At 48.6% G+C, this 23,387-nt stretch overlaps 1 protein-coding gene across 1 annotated transcript in view; it reads right to left on the reverse strand.

The window, feature by feature from the left end:
- The window catches only part of tasora (transcription activation suppressor a), a 64,790-nt gene that overhangs the window by 25,352 nt on the left and 16,051 nt on the right, over positions 1-23,387 (reverse strand). The window contains exons 17-22 of the mRNA XM_080728859.1: positions 13,177-13,331; positions 10,447-10,573; positions 9,970-10,245; positions 9,316-9,375; positions 8,256-8,381; positions 5,931-7,201 (exon numbers count right to left, since the gene is read on the reverse strand). Coding sequence (XP_080584985.1) covers positions 5,931-7,201; positions 8,256-8,381; positions 9,316-9,375; positions 9,970-10,245; positions 10,447-10,573; positions 13,177-13,331 — 2,015 coding nt within the window. The remainder of the gene's footprint in view (positions 1-5,930; positions 7,202-8,255; positions 8,382-9,315; positions 9,376-9,969; positions 10,246-10,446; positions 10,574-13,176; positions 13,332-23,387) is intronic.

The following is a 23,387-nucleotide window of genomic DNA, read 5'->3' on the forward strand; positions in this document are numbered from 1 at the left end:
CAGATCCCAAACTGGGAACAAAGACCTAGTCACCGGCCTCAAACGTTCAACTCCTTGCATGAACTTGATGACCTCCGGGACTTTAGAAGGTGCCTTGCCCGCCACCCCCAGGTGACAGGCATTAATAGCCGCCAAATACCCCCTAAGGGTAGAAAATGCAAGACCACTTCTCAAGCGGTCCTGCATAAATTCCAGAATTTCCTGGGCTGACGCCACATGGGCCACCACCGGTGGAACACGCGACTCACACCAGTCCTCAAAGGCATTCCACCTTCCATCATAAGACTCCCTCGTAGAAGGCGCCTTAGCACTCTGAATGGTAGCAACCACTTCAGAAGAAAAACCAGCCGCCAGCAGGTTTAACCTTTCACGTGCCAAACCCACAGGTCTAGGACCTGCAGGTCTTGGTGGAAGATCTCCCCCCTGGCCTGACTCAACAGATCCCTGCACTGAGGCAGCTGCCAACCCGGTTCGCAAAGGAGAGGGGCGATCGCCGACCTCCACGTGCCCTTGTAGGGAGCCACCAGGAGCATCTCCAGACCGAACCTCCTGACTCTCTCCAGAGTGGGTCGGATTAAGTCGAAGGGGGGAAACGCGTACAGTAGACCTCTCGGCCACGTGTGCGCTAAGGCGTCCAACCCCAAGGGAGGACTGCCCTTCACCGCGAAGAACAACGGACACTTCGTATTCTCCGCTGACGCAAACAGGTCCGCCACTGGCTGACCGAACTTGCGAAAAATCTGGCTCGCCACCCTGGGGTGGAGAGACCAATCCTCGTAGCGAGACCCTCCCCTGGACAGGAGATCTGCTCCGCTGTTGAGGAGACCTGGGACGTGTAAGGCCCTGATCGACTTGAGGCGCGACAAGCACCAAACCGTCAATTCTCGAGCCAGACGGTCCAGTGGCAACGACGACAGGCCCCCCTGTTTGTTGACATAAAACATGGCCGTCGTATTGTCTGTCCTGACCAGGACGTGACAATGCAAAATCCAAGGCTCGAAATGCTTGAGCGCCAGGAGTATAGCCATCAACTCCAAATAGTTGATGTGACGACCCCTCATCTCCAGAGGCCAAAGCCCCTGCGCTGTGCGCCCCTCGAAAGTGGCTCCCCATCCACTGAGACTGGCGTCTGTCGTGATCGACTTGCGGGAAACCACCTCGCCAATCGAGACTCCGCTGGTGAGGAACCCCTCCACCAGCCACGGAGACAGGGCGATCGCGCAGGAAGGGGAAACCGTAACCTTCTTGTACTTCAAGGAGGGCGGGATCCCGAGGGATAACATCCATCTTTGAAAAGGTCTCATATGAAACCTGCCCAAACGCAACAGATGTACTGCGGAAGCCATCATTCCCGTCAGTACCATGCAACTCCTGTAAGTGACCTCCTGGCCCACTTGAAAAGAGTCGAGACATTCCCGAAACCTGTCCACCCTCTCCTCTGAGAGACGGGCCGACATGTCGGATGAGTCCAGAAGGACCCCAATGAATGTAAGACGACTTGCTGGAGTCAGCATGCTCTTGCCGTGGTTGACTATGAAACCTAAGGCCTTCAGGTGAGCCAAAACCACTTGTGTGTGACGCGCCACTTCGTGGGCGGAGCTCGCTGAAATCATCCAATCGTCGATGTACGTCGCCAACCTGACGCCCTGCTGTCTCAGCGGGGCGATGGCTGCTTCGGTCACTTTCACAAAAACCCTCGGGCTCAGTGACAGACCGAAAGGGAGTACTGTATATTCGTACAGGCGACCCTCGAAGGCGAACCGTAGGAATTTCCTGTGTGGGGGATAAATCTGGACGTGCTGATAAGCATCCTTCAGATCCACTGAACAGTGGAAATCCCCTTGCCTGACCGACCGTAACATGGTGGGTACAGTTAGCATCCTGAAAACGTAATTCTTCAGGTACACGTTTAGTGCCTTTAGGTCCAGGATGGGACGTAGCCCCCCCCCCTTTTTGGGCACCAGGAAATAACGGCTCCAAAAACCCATGCGGGATTGGGTCCTGTCCAGCTCCACTATAGCACCCTTGCTTAGCAAGGAGCTGATCTCTTCTCTCAAAAGATTTGCTTTTAAACCACGCGCCCTGGTATGAATAACCCTGCTCGAAAGCGGGGGTATGTCTGCGAACTGTAACCTGTAACCCCTGGTTATCGTTCGAAATACCCAATGGCTCGGGTTGCATAACTTCCACTGGCGCGCGCAGCGTGCTAGCGTGTTTTGAGCGAGAGAAACCCCACCACTGTGCTTCCGTGACGGCGGAGCTTTTTGGCGGCCGGACCGGAAGTGGGGAACCTGCGTATCCGTATCCGGAACACCCGGATGCGGAGCGCAGGGGTTCAATAGGCCGCAAGGCGGGAACACCTTCTGATTGTACCGCTTGACTAGCGGAGCTTTTTGGCGGCCGGACCGGAAGCGGGGAGCTAGCGAATCCGTATCCGGTGAAACCGGAAGCGTTCGGTTTTCGCTTGATAGAGCAACAGGAAGAGCAAAGCGATTCGACTGATAAACAGACTCGCCCACAACTAAAGCATTCTCCCCTGACAGGAGAGGAACTTTTACGTTTAATACCTGCTCTAAGGCCTTTATGCTTGTCCCTTGACCCGGGCTCATAGTAGGCCGACAGAATTTCTGACTCAAAGTTAAATTCATAGCATCGCTCACGCGAGGGAAATTCCACTCGCGCGCATGAGGAACCACATAATTGTTTGACGTTAACATTACTGGTTGCTGATAAAACCTGTGACTGATTAAAGAGTCCTGACGGGACTTCATCACTCTTACAGGAGGCATGCATAAAGGAGTCATATTGTCGACGCGAGGGATATCCCGCTCGCGCGCTTGAGGAACCACATAATTGTTTGACATTAACATTACTGGTTGCTGATAAAACCTGTGATTGATTATCGAGTCCTGACAGGACTTCATCATTACTACAGGAGGCATGCACGATGGGGTCGTCTGTGCTAGTGCGAGAGAGTTGGACAGAGACAGACTTTGCACTTTCAACATATTTATTGCCGACACAGGAGGCATCAAATTCCACATTTTCATTTCCCCGACACGGGGTACAGAAAAACGCCCTCGTTTGGGGGGAGGGGGACCGAGAGACACCTCGGACCCCCGCCCCAGCACAATCCCCCTCTTCCGAGTGTCATTTACGCTGTCCCCTACCGCGGCCACCGCGGTAGGAAGACGGCTGCCTGCCATCCTTGGACGGGCGGCGCGGCTGAGCGCGCTCGGGAACCACAACCTTGCTGCGGGGCCTGTCAGGCGCCCTGGCTGCAGAGGCTCCCCTGGAGGAAGACGAATGCTTCTTAAAAGAAGCAGAGCGGCCCCTTTCCTTGACGCGGGAGGAGCGGGACGCCCTCCTAGCTTGCTGCGGTTCTTCCTGTGGCACTGTGGTGGACTCGACGATGTCCTTAGCAGCCTTAAAGAACGTGACTCTGCCCTGCAGCAGCTCCAAACCGCCGCCCATGAGGGTGGTGGGACTGTTCTCCATGTTGATGAGCGATTTATACATCTCCCCGCGAGGACCCAGAGGCTTCTCGCCCACGTCCCTCTTAGGCTCGAGGTCGACATAGTCGAGCCAGCGGGCTCTCTCAGCTTGGAGGTTATAATCCATGGACCTGCCCATCCACTTGACCGCATGCCAATTGACCTTCAGCATGATGTCGAATAGGGTGTTTAGCTCCGCAGTGTGCTCCCCCGTGGGCAGACCTTTGACCAGGTCCTTGGTGGAAGCTAGCAAGAGCTGGATCAGATTAAGGTCCTTAGCAGCCAGAGCAGCGGACCGGTAGGCGTTACGAGCCCTGTCCGACTGCATCTTGTCCTCCAGGACCGTGAACCCCGGCGGGTTGGTGCCGACGGGGCCGACAAACGGCCCGTTTTTAGCCGTGCCCACATCCTTGTACTGGGGTCTGACGGAACCCAGAAAAGATTGTGCCAACAGGTGGTCCAGGTTAGGGCAGGTGGACATGCCTGCCTCCGCACCGCCAACCACATCCAACACAGAAAAAGGCAGCTTCCTGGGGTCTTTGTGTGTCTTCCATGAAGAATGGAGGGCCTTGGTGAATCCCTTCACCAGCGGCAGCCTGGAGAGGACATACGGGGCGGGAACCGAAGGCTCCTGCCCGGGCATTTCGTCATCATCCTCGGCCTCCTCAGAGGGGAGAGGAGGTGGCAACTCCTCTCCAACTCTGGCAAGAGCTCTCATGTAGACTGTGAGATGATCCAGCATTTCTGCTGCAGAATCGACGTCCTCTGCTCCCGCTTCACCCGCTTGACTGGCGGGTGGAGGGGCAGTGGCGCCTGAGGAGGACTGGGAGCTCCCTGCGGCGTCCAGTTGACGTGCTGGAGCCGCAGGGGTATTACCTTTCACTGTGACCGTGAGTCGAGAACCATCGTCCTCGACGGAGTCCTCCTCGGCCGTGTATCCCGAGTATTCAGAACCAGAACCCTCGCTCTGACAGGAGCTCAGGTCCGACTCGCGCCTGAAAGTCTGGACTGTTTTGGTGATGCTCACGTTGAGGGGAACGTCCCCGACGGTCACATCCGAGCGTTTCTTTTTGGGCACCGCGCCCGAAGGGGAAAAGGCTACCGGAGGGATGTTAGCCTTCTTGGTCGCCTTCTTAGCGGCGACTTCACCAGACCCGCCAGCTCCAGTGACAGTGGAGCTAGCTGCGGTCGGTTGCGCGGCAGGCGGTGTCTCATGTAGCACGGCGCCATCTTGACTTGGAATGGCGCGCTGTTTGCCAAACGGATCTCCGGAAGGCAGCGCCGCACCTTGACCAACGGTGCGGGCCGCCTGGGGAAGGAAAGACTGGGCTGTGGGGTTGAGAGCAGTGGACCCACCTGGTGGAGCACAGGCCCCGAGGCCTGCCCTGGCTAGGTAGAAGCGGTGTACCAGTACATCGTGGTCGTAGGCCACGCAGAAATCACAGAAGGGTCCTGCTCTCCCCTGAGGACTCAGTGCAGAAAAGGCGTGTGCAACGCCCATGCAGCCGACACAGAGAGGGTGAAGATCCTGTCCGTCGATGAGTCCTGGACAGCCTGGACATTGCCTCGGCAGGAAGGCCAGAGGATCCATGGCGAAGCAATGTAGCTAGAGTTAACAAGGAGCAGACGAGCTAACAAATAATGCTATGCCACGCTTGCTTCGGCAGAGGCCTGAACAAGCAGTAATAATCCTTTGTTATAGAAGGAAATAACCGTCGTTTTAGGACGGGACAAGAATAAGTATTCTTAAGTACGGGTTAATTCAACACTCGCCGGTGGGCGACTCCAATGCCACCGCTTTAGGCTAATGCGCGAAGAATAATAATACAAAGGCTGAGTTTCAACTTATCTGAATGTGATATCGCAGAGAGTGAAAAGAGGATGTTACTTCCGCCTCCGGGGGCTTATATAGCCTGGAGGCGGGTCACTCCGGTTTGAGTGACAGGCCCTTCCTACCTACGTTAGTACGGGAGCTGAAGTAGTTTCTCTGAATGATCGCCAGGGGGCGTCATTACCCAAGTGGGAGGTCATCCTGGAATCTTGACAGTAAACTTAACTTACAGAATTAGGAACAATAGCGAAAAGTCAGTTTGGAGCAAGAAGTTGGGTAGACTGCCGTATCATGCGATGCAGAGGAACGGAAGAGGAAGTACATAGGTTCATCATGCCCTAATATACCCTCGGTAGGGGTGGGACATTTTTGGACACTGCTCCTACAGATTCTGGCCTAAAATCATGCAAAGCGGTACACAGTATCTCTAAGGTCATGTCATCAACATGGATCTGTACCATTTCCCATATTCCCTCCTGATTGGCTACGATTACCTTATAAAGTTTGGGTATGCAACGTGACAGTGTATATACAGTGTGTGTTTGTGTGTGTGTGTGTGTGTGTGTGTGTGTGTGTGTGTGTGTTTACACAAAGAAGTACAATACCTTGTGAAGACTGTCATTATCCGACATCCTGACATCAACGCTGCAGCTCATCCTGACATCAGTGCTGCAGCTCTCCTCAGTTTGTCTTGACAAACTGACCTCTCGTCCAAATGTCCTGCTGGTGTCTAAGTCCCTGTTTTGTTGTGATAGCCAGTGAGTGGAGGTAGTTGCTTGGTGGTGAGGACCAGATAAAATAGATCCTCCTACACTCCTAGTGGAAGAATCATAGGCAGCCGAACGGACAGAGGTGCTTGAGAGAGGAAGAGAGGGTGAGGGGTCCCCGTTGTAAAGTTCAGTTCTGTTATTTTGCTGTTGTGAGTCTGGCCTTTTGGCTAGTGAAGGAGTTTCCCCGACTGACGTGACAGTACCTGCGGTAGAGCTGGTACAGTTAGTGGTAGTAGCTTCAGTACTGGATACGTTAGCCGTAGCTGCCCTGATGCCAGCCACGAAGACACTGACACTGCTTGCCAAAGTCTCATTAGCATCGGCATTAGTGCTGACGTTAGCTTGGTTGCTTGGCCACCTGGGCTCTAAGTCCTGGACTACACTATTCATGCTATCCCGTAGTGAACTAACGAAGGGCTGGACAGGGATGCCGGGGATTTTGCTGCTGTAGAAGGTAACATACTGAGAAAAAGGAGCTATCGTCAGATGTGTCTGAGCCAGCCTGGCGTGTCTGTGTAGCGCAGCATTGTTCGGTGGCTGTTGAAGGGAGGAATAGTTTGTGCTCTCCTCCCGCAGGAGGTGCTGTATGTCGGAGGAGAAGTTTCCCATGAGATCCTCTATGATGCCGTCAACATCTCGGGGACCAGGAGCAGAAGGAGCAGGAGACGATGGAGGAGACTCATCTGACACTTCTATGACTTCTCCACCCCCTCGCTCCTCATCCGACACTTCTATCACCTCTCCCCTCCCTCGCTCATCGACTTCACCCACATGCGCCTCCGCCTCCTGCTCTCTCGCCTCCTCGTCATTCTCCCCCTCTTGATCCATCTCTTTTCCCTCTACTTCCTCATTCTTCTCCAGTTGTTCTCCTCCCTCCACCTCCTCCTTCTCTCCTGCGACCTCTTGTTGCTCCGGGGTGGGTTGAGGAGACGGGGTTCTACTCCGCTTCTCTGGCGTTGGATGGATGGATGGAGGGGCCGACGGAGGGGCAGACGGAGGCATGGATGGAGGATCAGACGGAGGCATGGATGGAGGATCAGATGGAGGGATGGATGCAGGAGCAGATGGAGGGATAGATATCTCACCCCGGCTTTCCTTTGCCGCTTCTGCAGGAGACAGATTGTTAGTTGTGATCAGTGTTACCAGATGGGAAATGTTGAATTATCGTACCGGAGGCTCAGAATTATCGTATTTGACATGAAACTATCGTACACGGCCAAAAAAGAGAAATCACTCGCGTAAAAACGTAATTTCACCAAAAAATGCGTCTTTAGTGTAAGAAACGACCTCGTTTTAGACTCCTGCGTGACAAACACGCATCAGATATGCTGTGTGGAGGCAGGCAACTTCTTGGAGCTTACACAAATAAAAGCCTGAAACTGGTCTGGAAAGATGCAACCAGTGTTTTTAATGCCTCCAAGTACAGATCTAGGGTCAGATTGACTGATTTCCTGGCTTATTTTGAGAAGCCAAACCAGATCCCAGATCAGCAGCCAGGGAAAATAGTGAATTCACGCTCTTTTTGATGATATGCCGAAATTATCGTACATTTGGGCATTTTTGGAATTATTGATCGTACATCGTACAGAGGGTCAAATTATCGTACAAATACGATAATTATCGTACGTCTGGCAACACTGGTTGTGATGTCAGTTAACAATGTAGTTCTGCAGCCAGGCACGGAACTATTATGAGTATTATAATGTTCATGTTCTTAGAGGTAGTTCAATTGCTTCTATATATATAGCGTCTGCACAACACTCATCTGTCAACTCTGTCCTCCATTCTCTCTTTCATTTACTTTTTAATCGCTGTGTATTAACATCAGTAAGAAATAAGATGGTAGTGTAAATGTCTGAAACAAATCCATTCTCAGTTGGTAACATTAGTCCCTGTCCCTTTTATGCCCATATATGGAGATCTCTGTATCTGTCAGTCCTTGTCCCTTGTATGGCCATGTATGGAGATCCCTGATGTCATCAGTATATGCCCATACCCTAAATACTGTCTGTGCATGCCAATATCCCCATTTATGGAGATCTCTCTTTTAGTCCATGTCCCTTTTATGCCAATATATGGATATGTAATGTTTAACTTAGTGTAGGTGCAACTGCCCATTCTAAAATGTGTTAGTTAAATATTTATGAGGTTTATAATCACCTGTCAGCAGGTGGAGCAGCTTGATGGCAGCCTCAGAGTTTCCACTCCTCAGGTCAATGTCCGTCAAACCCTCTGAGCCAATCACAGACAATAAAGAGCTCAGGGGGGAGGGGTCTGGGTTGTTCTCTTGTAGAAGGAAAGAGACATAGCGAGAGAGTGTGAAAGAAAGAGAGAGTGCTGCTGTTAAGAGTTGCACAATTGATTTGAGATATATATAGGCTACATGACACAGTATATGTTAGACTGATTATACTGTAGGTCCTTGGTTTACCTATGATCCTAGATTACCCATTTCTATATATTTAATGTATTGTACATTTATGTTGTCCTTGCTAATTGTCGCTCTCGTTTAAGAGTGTCTGCAAACGTAGCCAGGTCTTCTACGTCATGGCTTGCATTGCATTGCAGTTCAACATTAGGCTGTTCCACTCTCCCCTCTCTAGGAAACATCTTCATAAAAACAGAGGGACTCTGACCAGCAGGAGTGGGGAAAATGCCTGTCCCTCTGACAAAATGAGTGGACGCCGGGCCACTTAATGGCATGGAGGTCTGTTAAAGTGGAATCCTACGGGGAGACACGGAGCCCCCCAGGTACCAATAGTAAGAGCATAAAAACTTGATTGATCTGTCACATTTATTTCATGGGTGCAACCAACACACTCAGATGGGCTGCTCTTATCCTACAAATCATCCTTACAATTATTAGGGCGCCATTTAAAATGAAAATAAACAGTATAAAAGTTATTGCCAAGAAACATTGTTACAACAGAGATATAATCTACCAAACAAACCTAACTTTTTATGTTTATATTATACAGTATATACAAGTGTGTGTTTGTTTGTCTGTCTGTGTGCGTGTGTGGTTGGATGTCACAAATGTAACATCTGGAGGCTGTGTAACGGCCTGAACACCTAGTATGTACTGTATGCGCACGCACACGCACACGCGCACACACACACACACACGCGCACACGCACACACACACACACACACACACACACACACACACACACACACACACACACACACACACACACAGCACGCCTGGTGAACAAGTACCAATTTCTTGATTTCTCCCCTCAGCTGCGGGTACGTAGGGCAGATCCTTGACATCACGTCCTATAAAACAGGAAGGAATAATGGGATTAACATCAAACAAGGTCATGAACCTGGCCATCGTATTTGAATGAGAACATATACGGTAAACACAAGCAATTTAGAAAACATGTATGTATGTCTATCAGCTCATTTCTGAGCCATAGTTTTTGAGCTCTCCTGTATAGAGTGCAAACCTACGATTATCCCACTATTTCTGTCTGGCTCACACACTGAAGGATGGGACAAGATTCAGTCCAACTGAGTTATGGGTAAAAGCAGTCCACTATTTGCCTCTGGAGTCACTAGTGTCCTTAAAGGTCAAATCTCACTAGAGCCCTCTTATTGAAATTTCTTTATTAGGAATTACCCCTTGAGATGAACCATCTCGTTTTCGAGGAGCTCCGCAGAGCTGTCTGTCTCCTGTAAACTGTCTCCCTCTCAGCTTCAACGAAAACGTTATTCCTTCATACATTTTATCTCCCAAAGTCTGTTTCAAAGAATTCCTACATGCATGTATTGTGCATCTATTGTGTCTTGTGTACTCTGCATAATACTAACGCTTGTAGTACTCGTGTAGAGGGAAACGGGGGGGAAAGAGAGGCAATGCTACATTACCTGCAGACTCCCTGGAGATCAAGGGGGTTGTTAACTGCTGCTCATTAGCTGGGCTGGGCTCCTCGTTAGCGGGTCTGATTTCGCTAGGGGTGACAGTGAGCTCGTTAGGTGGCGGCGGGGAAGGGGTGGGAGAGGGCGGAGGGCTGAGCTCGGGGGATGGAGTGGGTCTGGCTATCGGCGTTGAGACAACATTGGCTGCGGCCATGGCAACAGGGTGGCAGCGTGGGTCCTGGGGGAGGTCGCTTTGAGAGCGGTGATACGCCTCCAGTTTCACACCTGGCATAGGACAAGGACAAGGAAAAAATACTTGGTAAGTTTAAACAACAAAATACAGGCAGAATGACAGGCAAACTAACTGGTAGACAAGGCGAGCCAAGGTTAGTTAAATTCTTTTGGACATTTCACCATCAAGGCAATTAAAAAAACATTGGTAGACAGACAGGCACAGTTAGTCAAAGATAAACAGTCAAGACAGACCTGTTATGGGGATTAGAACCCAGGGGATCTCAGGTTGTTCATCCCCGTCTTTTCCTCGCAGGTCTCCATTGTGGGAGCCAGGACTGAACCCTTCCTCCAAGCTACTAACACTGCCTCCTCTCTGTTCCTGCACATGCACACGCACACGCACACACACACGCACACACACACACACACACACACACGTCAATCAGATCAGATAGTTGAAGCCAAGCCTATCCAGGACTGAGACAAACCCAGTGCACCCCCACACACCTGTATGAAAACTAACGGGCGTAGTGGTTTGTAGTGATCCCCAAGGGGAGATCAGTTCTTTGCATTTGACCCAGCAGCTCAAGTTGAGTGCACAGGGGAGCAATTAGGGGTTCAGAGATTTTGCTCCGGGACACCACGACACAAAGCCTGGAGGAGCTCAAACCGGAGACATTCCAATTCCCAGGCGGCCGCTGTGCTTCCTGAACCATAATTACACGAGACGCTATTACAGTGCTATTACTCTAGACGCCTTTTTGGCAGCGAGAAAACTAATTGTTTAACTAACAGTTGTTTTTATTATTACCGTACAGTTGCTGATCTGGTGTAGAGCCCACCTACTGTGTCCAATAAATCAATTCCACTTCTCTTTTTTATTATTTAAGTATCTAGATTTTTTACTGACCTCCAGCGATTGTTGTCGTTAATTGTGGATCGGTGCCCATAGCCTCGGTAACCTTGGCTACAACTGTCCATGCTTGCCAACATGAATGCATACACCAGAACACATTTCATCCGCAAGTGCACTTTTTACACCAACGGAGTCCGAAGGGGGGTGTATTTGCCAACACAAATGGACAAAGTGTCCCTTTTTACATTGGGGTGTTGATCTAAGTGCTGTGAAATTTCACCCGCTTCCCTTCCAGGTAATGGCAACCTGAAAATACTCGTCACAAAATTAAAACCATGAGTACTGCCCATTCATTCTTTCAAACAAAATATTACTCACCGATCAATACCACAACTACATGTATATACCCCAGGCTGGAGGGCCATACTCAAGGCTCTTTTTGAAGAAAAGCGTTCGAAGGTGGCTTTATTTGATTACAATTACAAAGAGATCAAACCTCGTAGTTACAAGGAGCGAAGGTATATGCCAATATAAATAAGCTAAGCTAATTCAATGTTTATTGCTGAAGAAAAACTTCAGAGTAACAAGTCCAGGGCGGCTTTTATTTCTATAATTGCGGATTCATAGTGAAATTCAACAAAAAAGAGGCCTGGTTGTGGGTCTGCATGAACGCATACTGTGATAATGGGTAATGGTGATGCAATAACTACTGTGACAATGGGTACTGCATAACCAGAGGGGTGTGCCTTCCCATTCTCAGCGGGCATCATCCTAGTTCAATAAACCACAACACATTATGTGCATTTTCCCGGCAAAAGTTGGGGTTTCAAACCCGGGCGTGCTATTCCCAATAAAAGTCGGGATATCATTTTATATTAACCCTTTCCAAGCCACAGGGAGCCACTTAATATTAAAACCGTAATATACCGGACATCTGAGCAAGGATGTCTCAGCCGCGCCGTCTTTTACCGTACTATGTCATTAAAAATGAAATAAAAGATTTTTATCCGATTTTTAACCTTCCCTAGTCATCGCTCGTCCATCGATAGCGCATGGCTCCTCTGACATAAAGCAGAAGTGACGTCAGGTCCTTTCCCTGTAATAGCTTTCCTGCTTTTTTTTTTCTGTTTAGACGTTAGTACTCGCATAGCTGGAGTGCTGGGGGCTAAGCTAGCGAAACATTTACGTGAACGGATCGCGCACGCGAAATGCACAGGGAGGAGATGCATCGGCCGAAACCGCCACTCTAAAGCCCTTTGCACACAGGCGCGTTTATCCGTACGGATAAAACGGACAATTTCACTTTTTAAAAAGAAAACAATGATTCTCTACGACCTCATGCACACCGGATCCGAATTAGCCGTGCGACGAGTGGCTGCAGCCGTGCGTCTTTTTCTCGATCGAACCCAGTTCGATTTGTGCGTCTTGCCGCATGCGGTAAAAAACTCATCAGTCCTTTTATGACTCCTTTTGGGATCCGCAGCGCAGATTCCGCACAGCATTGCACACCAAATCCAATGCGTTTTATTCATGCAGCAAACGGAAAAAACGCAACTGTCCTGTGTGCAAAGGGCTTAAGCCAATGCAGATGGAGGAATTTGGCTGGTGGCTGTGGTGAGAATACAACGGGATTGCGTGATGTTTATGGGGGATGAAGACCACGTGATATAGCGCTGATGGTCTTGTAAAAATGAATGCAGTTCAGATCATAATATAATAATAGAAATTTCACGGCTAATCTACCAACAAGCCATTCTATTTCGGCTGGCGAAGTGTTAAACTAGAAAAGAACATTTCTGATGTTAGCATTAGTATTTTTAGCATTAACATCAGCATTATATTTTTTTACATTAGCATTTTTAGCATTAGCTTTAACATTAGCTAGCATTAGCATTTCTAACATTTCAATTTTTAGCATTAACATTTTTAGCATTAGCTTTTTTTTAGCATTAGCATTTTTAACATTATCATTTGTTAGCATTAGCATGTGTTAGCATTAGATAAATGTCTTTATCTGAGAGTCTTTCTCCTGGTTGCGTCGATAGAAAGTGTTAATGACGATAACGAACGGACCGACATTATCGGTTATTGAGCCACCTTGTATCTCTAGTTATTATTATGGTTACCTCCAGCTCTTCTTGTGTCCTCAGGTCGAGGTCACAGTTGGTGGGCAGTTGCAGCCTGGTGGCCAGCCTGTCAAACGTCCAGGGGTCACTATTCCCCTCTCCCTGATCCTCTGGAGGGCTCTGAATGGCTGTTCCCATGGTGGCCTGGTTGAGACCTGTTGGCAGAGACAGACATGACATACAGAGCACCACTGGATGTTTGACATGGAGTCCAAATCCAGTCATTTGGGATCATCAAAATCCACGAGGGAATGGCCTGTCTTCAATCTCCATCTTGGATTTCATATTGCCAGCCTTTTTTTGCATGTGCAAAGTGGTTCTGCATAGTGAGGACCTGAGTTGGTGTCAAGGGAATCGGATCCTGAGCCAACCTCTGACCCAGACTCCCCACCACAGACTGTAAGAAATATGGACGGTGGGAACCCATTGGTTTCTATGCTGTGAAATTTAAGCTTTTTTTTTTTGCCCTAGTATGGGTGTCGCCATCATTGTTTTAATGTGGGTACCAGGAATGCTATTGGCTGCCAACGATCACAAGCAACCGCAGGGATACATGGGACATTGTCTTGAGCTTGCAGAAAATAAAGCACATAAGAACCATCACAAGCCTATGATCACATGCCCCTCCTACAGAGGGGCTTCATTTTAAATTCGGACAACTGGTTCCCTGCTCCCCACCCAAACCCCTTCAGGGCGCACTACCACCCTTCCAATTATGGGAATTTTACCTTAATACTACTTTACTTACACCACTCTCTCTCTCTTATCTATAATGGATTAGCTCTATCTCGGAGCTAAACTGAAAGGATCTATTTTTCAGTAATTATAAGTATCTTCCTGACAAAGAATACACTGCTCAGGGCCCAGACAGGTAATCTACAGTATATCTAGATCTTAAAAAATCAAACCTCTGTTCGAAGTGTGTGTGTGTGTGTGTGTGTGTGTGTGTGTGTGTGTGTGTGTGTGTGTGTGTGTGTGTGTGTATTGCAGTTGATGCTCAGGGCAGGCTAGACTCAACAGCACCTCTCTGGTCACCCAGGGTTACTACATACAGGCTACATACAGACCCACAGACCCACCCACCCACATACCTACACACACGGCCACGTATAGGGAGCTTGTGTTCCACACAGCTCCAAAAACTACTCCGTGCCTTGAGACAAACACTACTGTCTCGAGACCTTTCACCAACACTGCATTGGAGGAGACCTAGTGCTGCGTCTGCTATGCACTCCTCTTCTCTCTTTGAGAGAAAGCTATCGTTTACTCAACACCACCCGAGTCCGAAGGGGGGTGTATTTGCCAACACAAATGGACTAAATGTCAATTTTTACATTGGGGTGTTGATCTAAGTGCTGTGAAATTTCACCCGCTTAGGATGAAGCAAAACCACAAACCTTAACAGCCATAGTTACACTCTAAATAATCTCTGCCTTATCGCCAGATAACCCGTGAAGACAAATGCACTTCTATACTGAGGGGCGCTCTGCTATGTACAGGGATTTATATGAGGGCCTCGGTTCGAAGTGAGTTATGTCCTAGGCCATCTTTCTCAGAAATGATTAACAAAGAGGCAAAAGGCCTTGTCCCTACTTGCACCTGGCAGAGAGAGGTTCTCTGAGTTACAAGCTCCTATTCACGTAATAAATTGTCTGCATACAACTAGGGATGGGACCAGGGCAGGAATTTCACAGCGGCCATGACCGTCGTGCCCCTCTCTTTGGCCATGTGCCCCTCGAAAAATGACATGCTCAAACGGCCACAGTAGCCGTGGTGCCCCGGCGCCCACAGCAGTCCATTAAATGCTTTTTACCGTTTTTCCTCTGCACGATTTTCCAGTCATTACGGTGACACCAGTGCCTGGTTGGTTGAGCTGCTCACATGACCAGTAGTAGATTCAATTTATGCTCCTAGCAGCCACCGCATAGGGGAGCCGCCGGAGTCTGGCGACACAGTGTTTATACAACACAAAACCATCACCGGGCTAAACTGGAATTAAATCTAACACAGCCTGTTGAATAAATCCGGATGTGTGAACGAATGCCTTCAAACGGAGCTCTGCTGAGCTGAGGGCAACAACCGAAATGCAGCGCTAAGTGAACCAAAAGCTATTCTTTCCCCAAGAGGCTGAGGGGTCAGAAAGTACATTATTCCAAGAATTCCAAGTTGAGAAGCTCATGTGCGTGTGTGCGTGCACATGGCCAGTGGTGGAAAAAGTACTCAAATGTTTTACTTAATTAAAAGTATCAATACTGCAATGTAGAAATACTCCTGTTGCAAGTAAAAGTCCTCAAATTCAAAATATACTTGAGTGAAAGTACAAAGGCATTGGTATCAAAATGTACGTAAAGTACCAAAAGTAAAAGTACAAAATGTTTGCAAATAGCAGATCTACAAGCTCACAACGCATTGTTATGCGACGCATTTTGAGCTTGTAGATCTGCTATCTTTTCTACAAGCTTGGCTATTTTCAAACAGCCTAAATAGGGCTAAAGTGGTTCATGTGTGTTCTATTTCATCCCTCCTGACCGCCAGAGGCGGTGCTTAAAGCACTGAATATCTCCCTTCGCGCATGCGCATTCGAGTATGAATACCAACAAAGTCACTTGTGACCCCTGGATGACCCCACAGAGGGTATATCATCCGGGGTTATCCAATGGATCATTTCCTTTTTTCTTCTCGCGCGCCGAGTTTCGTTTGCAAGCTCTGCATTGAGCTACAATATGCATCAGTATACGATGCATTATTATGCAACCTACCTTATTATTGAAGTCGCTAGTAGTTCCGTGGCCGTTTTGGTCGGGGTAGCGAGAGTTCGCCCTCCAGGAACTGCGACTTTATCTCCTCTACAAGCGGAGTTTATTTCACGTGGACGCGAAAGCGTCCGATCTTGACGAGGGTCTTAACTCTCCGGACAAGAGGTAGGTTACTGTTGTTAGCGGTAAGTTCCGCACTACGATGAGGTTAAAGTTACATTGTGTTTGTTTGTATAAGAGAATAAACTGTTGCGAAAGGCTGCGGGCGCTGCCTCCCTCCAATACGAGATTCTCGTTTGCTGTGAACGGACCGTTAGCGCTCCGTTTCTACCATTATCAAGGATGCAGACTATTATTACTTTCCTTGTTGCTAAAACACGCTGCTTTTAGCGAGTTTCTTTATCGTTTGTTTCGATAGCCGTCCCTGCTCACAGCATGGCGGCCTACTTACTATGATTTTTGGTAGACATTGTCTAATAGCTTTTGGCAGCGTTCAGGCTTGCTTCAAGCTTTCGTAAACGGCTATTTTGTATAGTTTATCTTGTTATTAGCCAGCTGGTACAGGGCGGGCAGCGTATAGCGCGACCTGCCTCAGCAAAATGGTCTCTATTCATGATTGATTGACCGTAGCTACCGATAGTTTGTACTATGTAGCGCAATCGCTTTTATAAATGGTGTCTATCTGTCTTTTTTATTGGCCTATGTTGGACAGGCAGTGTACGCACTGTTTCCCTCCATCAAGTGTCCTTTACTAAGTGGAGCTACAAGTAGCTCAAACTCTTAGCTTTTACTGGTAAATGCAAGCATAACAAGAATTGACAATTGTCAATATTAAGCTGTGTTCACTTGCCGTTTTCTTATAATAATAAACCAACTTACGTTGGGTAGCTTTCAATGGAAGCATTTCATGCTGCTGCATAAATGGCAGCATCCAAACCTTTATTGAGAGTGATAAGCTGGTTGTTTGTAAGTTGCATAGTAAACAACTTTACATTTGGATAGATTTCAAAGTGCTACAATAAACATTGGCATAAGAAGCATCTCACACTGCTACATAGATGGCAGCATCCAAACCTTTATTGAGGGTGATGATAAGCTGGTTGTAAGTTGCATAGTAAACAACTTTACATTTGGATAGATTTCAAAGTGCTACAATAGACATTGGCATAAGAAGCATCTCACACTGCTACATAGATGGCAGCATCCAAACCTTTATTGAAGGTTGTAAGCTCGTTGTTTATTAGTTAGCCTTTGTTGGCGGTACAGGTAGCGTACACGCTCCTCCTCTCACACCGAACAGGCTCCAACTAACAGCACGGCGGTGTTCCAGTTAACAGTCCTGATTATCTGAAGAGCCGACTAAATGCTGTAATAATTTTTTTTGCTGGTGCAGGTGGCGTGAGCGCCCCCTCCCCCCAGCTTACGGCATCTGCTGCAGCTAGCCTACTTGGTAGCTAGCTACTGGTACTCCATAGCCTAACTTTATATTTTTATATTTTTTATATAACTTTTTTGGTTGACATACAATTTTCGGCAACGACGGCCTCTGCTGGTGCAGGCAGCTTGAGCGCTCCCTTCCCCCAGTAGGTTGTCTTCAGACCAAACCAACGGCCTCTGCTGGTGCAGGCAGCGTGAGCGCTCCCTCCCCCCAGCTTATAGCCTCTACTGCAGCTAATCTACTGTGTAGCTAGCTACCAGTAGTCTATTGTTACATTTAAGTAATATATATTTATAATCTTTGTTGAGACATTTTCTTGGCAACAATAGCCTCTGCTGGTGCAGGCAGCGTAAGCGCTACTTCCCCCCAGCAAGTGGTCCACAGACCAACTAACAGCCTCTGCTGATGCAGGCAGCCTACGCGCTCCCTCTCCACTCAGCATACAGGTTTCACAGTCCAGTTAAGAGCAGCTTTCACGCTCTGGTTTTTTAATGCACTTAACTTGTAAATCTCAAGCAGTGCAACAATAAGCATTTAAAGCATTGAAAGAAAGATGTATGGTAGCAGATTGACGGCTATTGCAAGCCGGTTATTTATGAGTGGGCAACTGCTGGTGGTACAAGTAGCGTACGCGCTCCTCCCCCACCATACAGGTTCTACAGTCTAGCTAATGTCGACGTTCCAGCTAACAGTGACGTTCACGCTCTGGTAAGCTGAAGAGTTGTCTATCCTGCTCAAATTATGGCCTTTGCTGGTATAGGCAGCGTTACACGCTCCCTCCCTCCAGCATATGGTCAATATTGTCTAGCAACCAGTGGCGTCCGCGCTCTGGGCTAGTTGGGACTGGTGTGTGTTGGCCGGTGCAGAGAAACCGGTGCCACCACAATGGAGAGCTCCCACTTTTGCACCTCGTGTGAGGTTCCTCCCCAGCCGGATGCTGGCCATGACCTCTGCCCTGTGTACCAGGAAGAAAAGGTCTGACTTCAACCATGTTGGATTGGCTATTTGCTGAGTTGGCTTACATGAGGGCCATTGCCCGCCAACCTGTTTACCTTTGGAGGATGTTTAAGTGCCTACTCCTCCAATGCCACAGCTGACTCCAGAGGATGATGTGATCTTCCTTGCAGCTTGAGCTACACACGTCCATGAATATAAGGAAGATGCATAGGCCTTAGAGCCAAGCTCCCACTCCTCAGCTCAGAGCCATTGGCTGGGACATAGTACAGCTCCATGCGCATTATCATTCGCATAGCCCTGGAATGCCAGCACCTAACCAGGCCAAGCACCCTCGCCAGGCACAGGCCGCCCTCCACTGCCTTTTCTGTTCCTCATGCCTGTACCCCTGTCAGCCATGAATGATGCAATAAGTGCTCGCCTGGGTTGCAGGCCAGCTATCAAGCCTGTCATCACATTCCACGTTGTGTTCCCCGAGGGGGCTGTGTGGCAGGGGGTTTGAATGCTAGGTGTTTGGGCAACTCCCTATAATACCTTATGCTTGCCCTCTCAACGTCTTTGCAAAGGGCAATGGGAATGCTGACCCCATCACCCTCAGTGACGTGTCACCAGAGGCATTGGGTTTATTTCCATGAACTCGGATTGATGATACCCATCCTAGTTCAAACTCATCCCAGAGTGTGGCTTTCACAGTTAAACCTGACGGAGGCACCTAGGAGAACTCTGTAGTCTCCCAGTGGAGCTGGAAGTAGAGTTTGGTTCAGCAGTGATGGAAGCACTGAAGCGAACCATGCAGGCTAGGTAGACCAGGCTGCAGCTGAGGCTACTGGGCCAGCTGTCGGATATTTTTTCCCATCTGCAGCTCAGATACTGGGCTGCTTACACTTTAGACGTGTTGGTGGTTGCCACCTCAAACGCCGGATATAAGCATCAGTTCCGACACCGGCCCCCCACATCTGGCTGGGGCAAAGAAGGCAGTCAGTGACCCAGCAAAAATCCTAACATTGGAGCTATCCGTCCTCCTGACGAAGGGTGCCATCGAGGCTGTAGACCCTCTGTCAGACAAGGAGGTTCTAATCTAGCCTGGTTTGGCCAGACTATATACTAATGCAGCTAACTAACTGCAGTATAGTATAGCGTACCCACCTTGTTTTAACATGGGTGGATTGTTTAGCTGTGCTAGGCTAGTTCTAATCGACATACTTTCTTGAGTCTGGGGGGTCCCAAGAGGTATATTAAGGTCATGTCATCTTATATGTTGACCTCAGCAGATGATCTGCAAACTGATACCCACAGTTTCCGCTGCCTGTCAACACTGGCAGTTTCTGTGCTATGCCTATCAAGGCCATCACTGGAAGCTCAGGATGCTTCCTTTCGGGTTCTCCCTCTCCCAGAGGGTGTTCACAAGGTGTCTGGCAGCGGCGCTTGTGCCGCTGCAGTCTCAGGGTATCCCGTCGTACCTGGGCAACTGGCTGATCTGCGTACCATCCCAGAATCAGGTGTCCAAGTTGCAGCACGTCACCCGTCCTGCATGGCCCATCTAGGGCTCAGTAAATAAGGGAAGGAGTTGCCTAGAGCATCTCTGACCATAACATTGATTTGTAACATCAATAACACCTGTGGCCTTAAATGCCACTACTATAACAGCCAGCACCAGGTGGTGTGTTTGGCTCTACAGTGCCTTCTGCCGTGCCTGAGAGGCAAGCACATTCTCATGCGGTCACGTAACACCTTGACCGCGTATCCGGTAAATCGGGGCGGAACCAGGTCTGCACGGCTGCTGTAGGCATCCATGGACCTCATGACTTGGGCAGCCCCCTGCCCGATTAGCCTAAGGGCAATTTATCTACCGGGTGAGTAGAATCACCTCAAAAGCCCCAAGTAGGTTGCCGCCCGAAGGGCGCCTTCCTTTGAAATGTGCACATGCCCAGAGGCACTGCACATGCATTCTACTGCTTCCACTGATACGACCAGTGCTTAAGAGTTCTTCAGGAGGGTCACACCATTCGACTGGTGGCTTCCTTCTGGCCAGGGAGGACTGTTTCCTCGGTTGCACAGACTCAGTCGCAGTGCGCCATAGCCCCTCCACGACAGGAGAGGTCTCCTCTCGACTAGGAGGTCGGATCTGGCATCCCAATCCTCAACGCCTCCAGCTGAACCGCTGCGGGGCAGCTGTGCTGATCCAGTCATGCATACCATCCTGAATGCTAGAGGGCCAAGGCCATCCACTAGGTTACAGTAAGATAACAGTTGGAAGTGGTATATGGGTCAGAGTGAAGACCCAGTGCGTTGCTCTGTGTCTGCTTTTCTGGAATCTCACCAGTCCCTCCTAGACTGGGGCCACTCTCCGTCTACTCTAAAATTTTACGTAGCTGCAAGACCATGTCGACATGGTAGAATCAACAATGGCACAGCCATAGTGGGGAACAACAGTCAAGTGTTCCTTTTCCCGGAGGGGGCTCTGAGGTTGCATCCTTCAAGAGCCTTGAGAACTTCCATCATGGGATCTTCCCATGGTACGGGACACCCTTTGCAGGCCTCCCTTTCAAGCCCTTGACACAGGCAGTCTAGGTTGGGGTCAGGTGAGAAGGCATTCATCCTGCCCATTACCTCAACAGACGTGTCAGTGAGCTACACACCCTGCCTGTCAGTGACTCTTAGACGGCTGAGGTGTCGCTATGTGGCCGAACACAGCGTACCTCCTTAATGGTGCTGTCTCAGCCGCACCTCAACCAGCCTGTAAGGCTTGCCCAGCTTAACCTCCACCACGAGAGTGGGTGGACAAGCTGGAACTGTTGTGCCCAGTGTGGGCCCATAGAGCTTATGTTAGCCCTGCCACATGCTTTCGGCGGCCAGAACAGCTCTTCCGTGGCTATGATGGCCCAGATATTGCGCTCCCCATACAGCGCCTGCCCCATTTTTAATTGTGGGTGCCATCAGCCACACCTACAAGGCGAGTAATCGTCCCCTGCCATCTGGTATAGGGTGCCACTCTAATGATAGTGCCCCCACATCATGGGCTACCTGAGAGTAGTACCCCTGGAAGATATTGGTGCCACTGCCTCATGGCAGTCATTGGCACGTTCTCCAGGTTCTATTGGGTGATTGTTGCCACTCCATATCCATTGGGGGTGGTTCTCTTCCCAGAATCCTTCGATTCTGCTCTTTGAGGTTTGTAATCAGGATTCCTCGTGACTTTGTTGGTATAGTCATTCAGTGCTTTAAGCACCGCCTCTGGCGGTCAGGAGGGATGAAATAGAACGAAAGTTACGTATGTAACTACGGTTCTATGAATCCCGAATGACCGCCAGAGCACTGGGTCACTCAGAATCCTCGTGGTCTCGCGAGAAGATTCTGTAGGAAATGATCCATTGGATAACCCCGGATGATATACCCTCTGTGGGGTCATCCAGGGGTCACAAGTGACTTTGTTGGTATTCATACTCGAATGCGCGAAGGGAGATATTCAGTGCTTTAAGCACCGCCTCTGGCGGTCATTCGGGATTCATAGAACCGTAGTTACATACGTAACTTTCGTTTTATAATATTATAATTTATATACCGGTATGCAAAGTAACTTAAGGTTTCAAATAATTGTAGTGGAGTAAAAGTACAATATTTGGATCCGAGATGAAGTGGAGTAGAAGTAAAAGTATTAGAACTCAAAATTACAATAAGCAATTAAGTACAATACTTAAGTAAATGTACTTGGTTACTTTACACCACTGCACATGGCAAAACAGAAATAAACGGCTTCTTGATATTTATTTAATTGAAAGGTATTACATAAAAACCTTAACGTTTAAGCTAAATTAATTATGACTGTGGCGTGGACTTATCATTGTTTTAATTGATGGCCTTCTTGCCCTGTCACTTGGCCTTTGTGCCCTCCAAAATTTTACAACACTAAAGGCCAAGTGGCCTTGACCCTAAAATGACGAAATTCCAGGCCTGGATGGGACGATATGAAAATTTCAGATCACGATTATTGTGACAAAAGAAATCGCAATTTACAATATTATCGTGATAATCAAAATCCATTATCCTGGGTGCAGAACATTTGCCAAAAAATAGCAGACCTACAAGCTCACAACACGTAGCAACGTGACGCGTTGTGAGCTTGTAGATCGGCAATTTTTTGGCAAAGACATTTGATAGAGTGGAAAAAAAGACTGTATCAAGTACCTTTTAGGCTTTTACCAATTATAGAGGGTTTAAGTGGTACCGGATATGCAGCTCTGCAAATAAAAGGTAAATTGATCCCAGTGCATGACGGAGGACGATATCACGATAAATTAAATCTCCACGATATGATTATCCTGAGTGTTTTTTTATGACGATAAACGATGATATCGCGTATCGTCCCATCCCTGCATACAACTTACCACTAAATAACAGGAGTAAGGACAAACACAGGATTTTGTCAGCTATGAAGCATAGGGGAGGCAGGAGTCGCACAAAAACGTCAAAAGTTCAATAAAATCACACTTGTGTGAACTGAGCGGTGGAGGCTGCGTGTGTGTGTGTGTGTGTGTGTGTGTGTGTGCGGGCGTGAATGTGAGTGTGAATGTGAATGTGTGTGAGTGTGCCTGGCCTCAGTGGCCTGAACAACAGCGCCCCTCCCTTAACATGTGTGGTCAAAAAAGGTACTTCAGGCTACAGACAGACAGACAGACAGACAGACAGACAGACACACACGGATACACACACGGCCACGCTATGGAGACGGTGTGACCACCGCTCAAAAATTATTAGGAAGTGATGTTACAAAAATAGAAGATCGTGTGTGTCGATTAAGAAAAAAACATCCACCGCTATATGTGCCTAAGTCGATAGACTTAGGCACTGATCTTCAGAACAGGAGTCAAGTACTCCCATTGTACTGAAGCCAAAGATTAGCACCAGGGTCATAGTCATCATGAGTGTAACTCTTATCATTTGGGGACCTCTCTGGGGGGTCTCGACCCACAGGTTGACTGAAGAACAGAGATATTTGTTTAAAGAAAGGTACATGTTTATGCAAGTGTTTATTGATCTGGTATTTTCTTTCTATTCCCCACAAA

The sequence above is a fragment of the Nannobrachium achirus genome, assembly GCF_963921795.1.
Source record: "Nannobrachium achirus genome assembly, chromosome: 6".
In the NCBI taxonomy this organism is placed as follows: Eukaryota; Metazoa; Chordata; class Actinopteri; order Myctophiformes; family Myctophidae; genus Nannobrachium; species Nannobrachium achirus.